The 9760-nt window shown below is 35.4% G+C and overlaps 2 protein-coding genes across 12 annotated transcripts in view; both read right to left on the bottom strand.

The window, feature by feature from the left end:
* LOC140341373 (large ribosomal subunit protein uL2) overlaps window positions 1–9760 on the bottom strand; it is a 331097-nt gene that overhangs the window by 222790 nt on the left and 98547 nt on the right. Inside the window, exon 1 of one of the 2 annotated variants that reach the window (XM_072427081.1) lies at window positions 2856–2865. The exons of the other annotated variant lie outside the window; for it this stretch is intronic. The gene's annotated coding sequence lies outside the window, so the exon portion shown is untranslated. Of the gene's footprint in view, window positions 1–2855; window positions 2866–9760 lie in introns of those variants that run through there. 2 annotated transcript variants of the gene reach the window in all.
* Window positions 1–9760, bottom strand: part of CASK (calcium/calmodulin dependent serine protein kinase) — a 152623-nt gene that overhangs the window by 123684 nt on the left and 19179 nt on the right. For all 10 annotated transcript variants that reach the window (XM_072426992.1, XM_072427017.1, XM_072427030.1 and 7 more), the window contains exon 2: window positions 5927–6039. In XM_072426992.1, the coding sequence (XP_072283093.1) occupies window positions 5927–6039 (113 nt within the window). The remainder of the gene's footprint in view (window positions 1–5926; window positions 6040–9760) is intronic.

The raw sequence follows: 9760 nt of genomic DNA, 5'->3' as shown, positions 1-9760 counted from the left end.
TCCTCTTCTATGGAGCCTTATCAATGGAATTTGTGCTGATGAGATCAGTTATTTGCGTATATTAACTATTTATTATCAAACTGTCAGTTTTGCAGTACATGGCTTGTAGACCAAAGAAGCATTCTGAAATGTTCTTAAACCTGGTGTTAACTGATAAAGTGGATCCTAGGCGTTTTTGTGATTTTCATATAAGTATTTGGAGAGAGAAAAAATTCAGACCTAACTTTCAAAAGAAACTTTGTTGAATGAAGTGTGAAACGTTTAATTTAGGTTTAAAATCCATCTATTCCTTTGTTATTTTGCGCATTAAATTAACAATGATTTTATGACCGTAACAATTTCATAAGCTTAATTTTCATTGTAATATAAAAGAGTCCTTAGTGTGTGTGTCTGGAAAGATTACAAAGGGTATGGTTCTGGTTTAAGCTTCCTCTGGTTCTGTAGGGGAAACTAATGTATTTCTTTACCTAGGGGAATGAGCAAAAAAAGTCTGTGTGTAAATCTCATAATAGTTCTACAGTGACAATTTCTTTCTTCATCAATTTAGACTAGAGTATCAGTTGGGGTTTTCCTGTGTTTAACACAAAAAGAAAAAAGGCCAAGAGATAATCATTATAAAAAAATAATAATATTAAAACAGACTTCTCATGGGGGACATACTGAGGCTTCCATTGCAGCCTTTCTTCAAATGGTAAGTGACGTGCAGTTACGTTGCTCTGGCAAAACTTTAAGCCACAAGTCTTATAACAGTACAGTATGCAAAGATCTGTAATCAGATGGATGGCATGACAGCCAGGATAGTTAAACAATCTCAGACACTATGGGCCTGATTTATCAGATTTATCAAAGTTCTTCAGGACTAAAGATTATCATGGGAGAAACTGGGTAATCAAGCAAACCTGGAATTGATTTCTTCTTTTTGCTATTTGTTGGCAAATGAGGGTGTCAATCCTGAACAAAATCTATTCAGGTTTACACAGTACCGAATTGTCCTGAGTTTCAGTTTAATTCAGGCATTGCAACACTATCTCACTCCTATAGGTAAATGTTAATTTGGAAGCTCCTTTGTTTACTAGTTTATCTAGGGCCAGATATCTAAAAGAACCCAAGGTAGGCTCCTCTAACCTCACACTTCCTGTTTCTGAGAAAGTGCTATCACGGATAGTATGTGTACAATATTGTACAATCCAAAATTTGACAGCAGCAGCTATCCCTATAATTAAAGATCTAAATAAAAAGAAAAAAAACAGTAAATCAAGTGTAAAATACCCTCAAAAAGCTATATTTGGTCCTAAAAACAGCATAACTGGTTTAGGTGGAAAATTAGTCTGAGATACAAACTTTATGTATAATAACTCTAATCTGGACATCTGAGTTTCAAACACTTCCGATAATGAAGAGGTCTGGGAGTACCCAAAGTAGTCAGATAAGCAACACATTTCAAAACAGTGTACACAAACCATAGTTATGCAAGGCCAGGTAAAAGAATGACGAAAAGGTGTAAAAAAAAAAAAAAAAAAAAAAAAAAAAAAAAAGGCAGCCTGGCATCATATATGCTCACTGGCTTACAATCCTTTTGTTAAGGGAACCATACATCTTTTGATTGGATTAATTTTTTTGATTGGATTATGCCTTGTATTTAGTATATGGGTAATGTATGTACAATATTAAAAAAAATCCAAAAGGAATAGGCATTCTACGATCACACAAGTAAAGAACCAAGAGTTGTGGAGAATATACAAGATTTAGAAAATCTTTGGCATAATCAATTAATACAGTTGTAAAAGTAAATAGGGGTCCAACCCAGAACTAGCAAAGTGAACCCAATAAAGTAGCCTAGTAGTGTATATGTAATAATTATTTTAAACATGTACCACCTAATAGTTTAAGCTTTTAAAACAGACAAAAGAAGACATATATAACTATGTGTTTTTTCAAGATAGTATTCCCTGAATAGTGATATAATATAATCCCTTCACAATTGTAATTAGGGTACATGCAAAGGCACAAAAGCAGTCCACACACATATATAAAGCACAAATAGATTTTTCTAGGCTGTGGAATAAAACATAATCAGAATCACTGGAATGGCACTAGTCCAGCAGAGCATGCAAGCACAAAGGCAGCCTGGCATCATATATGCTCACTGGCTTACAATCCTTTTGTTAAGGGAACCATACATCTTTTGATTGGATTAATTTTTTTGATTGGATTATGCCTTGTATTTAGTATATGGGTAATGTATGTACAATATTAAAAAAAATCCAAAAGGAATAGGCATTCTACGATCACACAAGTAAAGAACCAAGAGTTGTGGAGAATATACAAGATTTAGAAAATCTATGGCATAATCAATTAATACAGTTGTAAAAGTAAATAGGGGTCCAACCCAGAACTAGCAAAGTGAAGCCAATAAAGTAGCCTAGTAGTGTATATGTAATAATTATTTTAAACATGTACCACCTAATAGTTTAAGCTTTTAAAACAGACAAAAGAAGACATATATAACTATGTGTTTTTTCAAGATAGTATTCCCTGAATAGTGATATAATATAATCCCTTCACAATTGTAATTAGGGTACATGCAAAGGCACAAAAGCAGTCCACACACATATATAAAGCACAAATAGATTTTTCTAGGCTGTGGAATAAAACATAATCAGAATCACTGGAATGGCACTAGTCCAGCAGAGCATGCAAGCACGGGGGGGGGTGAATTAAAAAAAAATATGGATGCGTGTAAAGATGAAAACAAAAAAGGTGGTTGGGTAACCTCTATCTGTAAGTAGCAGACAATGGTAGTAAATTTGTCTTTCAGCTAGACTCGGGCATAAATTCAAAACTGTACCTAGAAGGGCCCAGGCAAAGTCCAGACTTCAATCCAATAGAGAATTTGTGGCTAGGCTTGCCAACAGCTGCTTACCTATAGTCCCCATGACACCTGACAGAGCCAGGGTAGTTGTGCAGAAGACCCAGAAAATACTAGAATCTCTTAAAGTTAATAGTTACTTATCCAAACAGACCAAGAGATGCAATTGCTGGCAAAAGTGCACACGCAAGAAATAACCTGAAGGTGGTGTATACTTATGTATATGGTTTAATTGTTTCTCAATGTACTATATGCACTGAGACTTGTTTAACTTTGGAATAAAAAAGTATTTCTGTGGGTGAACAAAAAAAGAACAATATTTGATACATATATTGATTCAGAAAAACAAACTTCCTGTTTCACTGCTAAAAGATTATTTCTTTAGTTTGAATTTACTTTGACATAGTGTACCATTCCACATGTTTCACAAACCCAGCTAACTAATGCAAACCCAGCGTTTCCCTTGAACAGACTTTTCTCATTCCTATCATCATCTGAACTGTTCCAACCATCCAGCATTCATGTCAATAACATAAGAGCTACACTTCAGCAACCCCACTACTAATACCACCATGAGATCTGCATTTTACTGTGTACAGTTCTGTCTCCAGTATCCGATGCAATCAGCTCACTCTCTAGTTCATAACTTCCAGTATATGTACAGCATCCTCTTTGTGTCAAATATACAAAGTATGTACAATAAAGTACATCTCAACTCTCAGAGCATTGTCAGAAATTTACCCACACTTCCTGTCCTGTTGCAACTAGGATGCAAATAGAAATAACACTCACAGGCATTCTGGCTATTCCCTAATCTACTAACCTCTAAATGAAGGTGGTAAATAACTTTCCTACTGCACTGTATTGGGTATGGGAAACCGCCACATCAGGGAATATTGATCTTCTTGGTTCCCAGTAAACGCCAAGACACTACAGCAGACCATATGCTTGTGACTGGAATGGCATTAGGTGGGAAGGTTCATAGAGAAGGCATAGCATGCAGTGAAGAGGACAATGTCCACAGGACAGAAATGATGAGGTGGAGGGCTATGATAGTTAATCGGTAGGTGGCTTATTTTTTCTGAAAATCTTGTCCAGCACAAGGGTACATATTTGATCTTTAGTCCTGTTTTTTTTTTTTTTTTTGAAGTTAGTGAGTTTTAGAGTGATTTTAAACCTATAGTGATATTTTTCTTGCTTTATTCCTGGTTGCAGAAGAAACTGGCACAGAATGTAGAATTTGAGGTAAATATTATAATAAACCAGGGGGGATGACAGTGAGGTAGCCATTGCATTCTTCCTGTAACCTAAGCATAGCACTGTGTAGTCTAAAAAAAACATTGCATATTCAGAACAATTGGCCCCATATAGAACGAGCTATACACCTATTGTTATTTATAGCCTATTCACATGCATAATTCTTCCATTAATTTCCATTTATTTCAATTAAAATTGCATCAAAGCACATGTGCATGTTGATATTTAACAGACCATTAACTACAAGACGCTTTAAAGACCAGCAACAACTAAAATAAACATGCATGGACATGGTTTTGATAGATTTCCCCAGATTTTAATGGACAATTAGTTGGGGGGGTGAATAAGCTCTTAGACATTTCTTGCAGCATTACATACCCATCAAATATACAAAACTGCAAGTTAAAGTTCAACTGCAGCTTCCCTACAAACCCTTTACAAGAATTGTCAAATGAAATATTCTATTCCTTTCTTATAGCCTTTGAACTTCTGTTTAACAGCATGCTAAATTTTACAGGCAATAAGAAGTGTCAGATGCATGTTTCTGATGGGATCTAGAAGCACAGCAAGCATGCTTGGTAGTAATGCACATCCTCGGTAAAATTCTATTTGCACAGAATCAAATGAAAAAAAAAAATGCTACAGAAGCAAATTCACAGCTCCAAAACACAACATAACTTACAAATGGCTATAAACATGTATGCTCTTTTTTGATAGTGACAAGTCCATTTTAAAGACCAGGCAGGTAAAAAACACATTCTCAATGTGAATTTTTTAATGCAAGGGGTGCAAAAACCAGAATTTGACTTTGCATGAGCCTCTTGCATTTCCAGTATAGCAGAGGTTAGAGAGGGGGAGGGAAATCAGCAAAATGCCTACAGTGTAAGGTTATGTAGACACGTGCAATAATTGTCGTTGGAAAGGATTTTTCACGACCCTTTCCAACGACAAACGCATGTATGAAAGAGCCCTGTCAATACAGCCTTGTTCTACTCTATGGAGAGGGGAGAACGATTAAGTGGCACCCGGCGGCACGCTCTGTCCCCTTCACTTCCATTAGGATCATTCGTTGTCAATCATCCGTGGATCCGCCAGGACGGTTGTTCGGACAATGGACGACGGGTACTGTCCACACGCAAGATTCTCGTTCGATATCAGCCCTGAGCGGAATATCAGACGGGAACCATTGCATGTGTGTACCTAGCCTATAGAGAATGCCAACAGGAGGATAGATCAGAGAGTGAATTGGATAAGCAGTGTACAGATTATTTATTTTATTGTTCGTTCACATGGCCAGGGTGGAAAGCAGGCCTTGAAGTGCCACTGAACTGAATAGGAAAAAAAAACATGTCTCCTGCCTGTTGTGTGGCTAAACTGTGACAAATCTAAAGCAAAGGAGGCAATAATAGGAACAAATTTATTAGAGCTTGTTATTGGACAAAAAATGTTGTATGCATTTTTTAGTCTGCTTAGAGTCCAGTAATAAATAGAATCATTAAAAAAAAAATAAATGCACATGAGAGATACTAAACCAAAGTCTGCAGTATTAAAGTTTACATAGGTTAGCTTTGTAAAGTGAGCAGGTAAGAAGACCAGATCATATTACAGAGCTATTTAAACAAACTATTTAAGGATCCCGGATGTCAAGGAAGATTTCCTGTTTGTCTCAATGTCACTTGTCAGAGAAAACTTTAAACTTATAAAAAAAAAAGTGCAGAGCACACTGAGCAGTCAATGACCAGCTGATCTTTCGTTTGTAATAGTAATTCTCAGATGTCATAGATGAAAACATTACATTACCTTCTGTGCTTAATCCAGGGCTTGATGTAAATTTTGCAACATCCACAATTTTCACAGCAAACTGCTGTCCAGTTTCCCTGTTTATACATCTTCGGACAACACTGAAAGGACCCCTAGACAGAAAGGGAGAAACAAAAGGTTTATAAATGTTTATCTAAATTCTATACATCTTTAAAATGTTAAGAAATTATGATATTTGTACAATTAGTATAAATAGCAGTTAAGTAATGTAAAATTAAGACATGCTTTGTGGATAAAAACTGCCAGTTCAGGAAATTGACTAGATTCGAATTGTTCCATTATGAAGCAGGTTAAAATGAATAATGCTTTCTCTGAAGAAGAAGCCAAGGTTATTAAAGCATTTAGCAGTAAATTTACAATATGGTTTCATCGTCTTATAAGTAAGCAGATGTAGCAAAGAAATTCTCTCATATGCAAAAATAATAGAATCATAATTTTATGGATACAAAAATACAAGCAAGTAAATCCTAATTTACATTTTTTTCTAGGATCAAGTGTTAATACATAAATTATCCAAAATATAGACTATAAAATAAAAACAAAATAGTAAAGAATTAGGAGCATATTATTGCAAATAAGATATTTTTCTATTTATAGATCAAGGAATCCAATGTTTCCTGGATTTTGCAACTCACTTCTATGCATTCGAAATATTTCTGCCATATTTTGTGTGTAAATAATGCTGTGCTACTTCCTTTTTATACATGTCCACTCTAACCTCAGTTCATCTTGGTCATGGACACAATTTTAACCAACTCACAGGTAACTCAATCAAAAATTAATTTGAAACAGACAAGACTGCCCGCACAAAGTGTACAGAAATATATGGAAGTTCTGTACTTGTCACACTGCACTCTGCAACCAACCTTTCTGACAGGTAGAGATAGTCCACACAAAAGTTGAGAGACAGTGGTCCCCCTGACTGCATGAAAAATATTTTATTGTTCAGCAGACACATCTGAAAATGCAATAGAAGGTAAACCATTTGATACATTGCTTTGCTAAAATTTTGTGTGCATTTTTTGTTGCTAAATGCTAGTAGTACTAGTAACTAGCAGTACTGCTACAGAACATTTTTCTCTGTGCCTCGGTTTACAAAATACACAATAAACTTTATTAATCCCATAAACACGCATTGCAAGATAAGTTTCATTTTGTATCAGTCTGTTGTGAAATGGAACTAAAGTGAAAAAGTTATGAGCAGGCAGGTTCTTTATTGTAGAAGTGACAGACTATATGTCTTCTGCAATAAAATAAACTGACCTGTCTGGTAATTATACATATACTATACTTTCTTCATTGCAGGGGGCATCATCTTTGCCTGGTTCTGTTCTGGCTTCAGAAGTTTTGGTCATCTTAATAGGCCTGTTGAGAATGACATAACTGTGCGCACTGGACATAATTTATTCCTGCAGCTAGGGGTATCGCAGGATACCTGGTATCAAAACACAGAGCTAAGCATGTGCAGATCAGCATACATGTTGATTGTCAAAGCAATTTTTTATTGACAAACCTCAACAATTTTAAAAGCTACTTGAGGATGGTGTCTGCTTTTAGGAATAAACCAAAAGAACCACTGGCTAGGAAGCGGATACAGTACCATACACTACTCAATGGCACATTCAAGCCTGTAACTGCCAACATGAATCAGGACATGGGTAAATTTTATGGCTAAAATCCATGAAGAAACCCCTATCTAAAATTAAAAAAAAAAAAAATTAAATGTAAAACTTTTTTGCCTGTATGTCAAGTGGATTTGTTGTGATCCAGCGGCTTTGTAGTTTATGCAGTTTTAACTTCGTAAAAACAAAAGATGTGGTTTAGATTTTTAAATTGGTAAAAATGTTCCAGAATCATTGTAAAAATAAATGTAACCCTATTTTTCTATTTTTTACATTTTATAGTTCTTTGTATTCTTTGTATTTAAGGCTTTAGGGCAGGGGTTGGCAAACTCCCGCCTTTAGGCCAGATACAGCCTAGCCAGTAGTTCGTTCCGGCCTAATGCCCCCTGGCTAATCCAGGCCAGAGGGCGTTAGGAACTACCAGAGCCGCCAGAGATCCGGTGCCGGCTCCTTGCTGTGGCTTCCCTATTTATCGCGTCCGGTGTTGATACTTCTGCTGCTGCGGTAAATATGGAACTCTCCCTAAAGGGAAATCCCTCTCCTTCGCAATGCATACAGAGGAGAGGGATTTCACTTCAGGGGGCGTTCCCTGGTGGTGGGCAGAGCCGATAGGGCAGGAATCAGAGTCCAGCCTACTGTGCTCCTGTCCACCTCTGAAATAGCATGGTAGAACTACATAAACTAAAAAGCAATTGGAACACAACAAATCCACTTGGCAGATAGGCAAAGAAATTTTACATTTAATTGTTTTTTGTTTTTTTTTTACTTCTGGATAGTGGTTTCTCCCATAATCAGTTTTGATGAAGCTATACTTTTCCAGTTTTCTGAATCCTAAAGAAAAAAACTCTTGCTGGAATTGCAGTGTTCTCCCCATCCCTTTATAGACACAGGGACGGCAATCAGCCTACAGCTTCTTCCTACCCTGCTTGAAAAAAATGACTGGGGGGAATATTAGATTCCTTTATTTGGACATTTACAGGTGAATTTCCATGCTTTTGCAAAGATGAAATTAGTTACAAGAAATTCATTTAAGTCTGGATTAAAATTATAAATGTATGAATGTCAAATTGCATAAGAGCTCAGCTGGATCTCACAATATTAAGCTAGGCACTGGGCTTTATTCACATGGCAGAGAATTATTATTATTACTGTAAAATCTTTAAAAATTATCTGTAAAAAAAGACACCTGAAATATTGTGTTTTGTAATCACAATTTAAATAATTAGTTGGAATAAATATGTTGGAACATTTTTATCAATTCCATCTCTAGGTACCCAACCATTGGTCTGACTCTACAGCTCTGGTTTTCACGCAAAAAGCTTCAAGATTTTTTTTACTTAAACGGTGGCTGCTTTATTTATTTTAAAAAAATTGGATCCTTTGTTTAAATGCACCTAGAATGTCTCAACCAATTTACCTTTTAGCAGCTATAGCATTTTTTTTAATTTTCCAAAAGTGTGTACTTTTTTTATGAAAAACTTCTTTAACTCCCCCGACCACAAAAAGATTTTTAAAGGCCATAGAAAAAAATATAAATATAAAGATAAAATGGTTGGATTTACACAATAATTCAGTTATAGATTGATGACAAACATTTATTACATCCATTCTAGGATACACAGGAACGGTACCTGAATAACAGCCTAACAAGTAGTGGATAATCATTCAATTGCACTGTAAATCAGACACACTCTACTGAAATATCAATTTGCCATGCAGACCTCCAAAGAAAACATGACTTTAAACTAATAAAATTATTAGAAATAATAATACGGCCTTGGAATTGGATGGGTTATGTTGCCTGGTTGTGGTGTCTTGATAGGGAACCCTGAATTATATAACTGGTTAAACAGAAATATATTTTTTTGGCAAGTGAATGATATGTATTTCAAAGGTTTATTTAGAATTCTGCATAGGTGCAGTTTGGATTTATAGAAAAACTATCAGAGGTTAATAATTAAGTTAAGAATTTTAGTGCAGCCATTTACATTCCCATTTAACTGCCAAGATATTTATATACCTATATAAGGAGTGCAACATTTTCTCTTTTAAGACGTATAAACATCAAGTAGCATTGGCAAACTGAAAGCAGAACCTAGATATCAGTGAATAAAATTGCACCATATGCATAAGTAGTGACAAAATATATACAGATACATTTAAAAATAAAAGAAAATCTTAACTTGCATTT

This window comes from Pyxicephalus adspersus, chromosome 1, assembly GCF_032062135.1.
Source record: "Pyxicephalus adspersus chromosome 1, UCB_Pads_2.0, whole genome shotgun sequence".
In the NCBI taxonomy this organism is placed as follows: Eukaryota; Metazoa; Chordata; class Amphibia; order Anura; family Pyxicephalidae; genus Pyxicephalus; species Pyxicephalus adspersus.
Note: the sequence above shows the minus strand (reverse complement) of the source record. Positions and strands in the feature narration are given on the sequence as shown.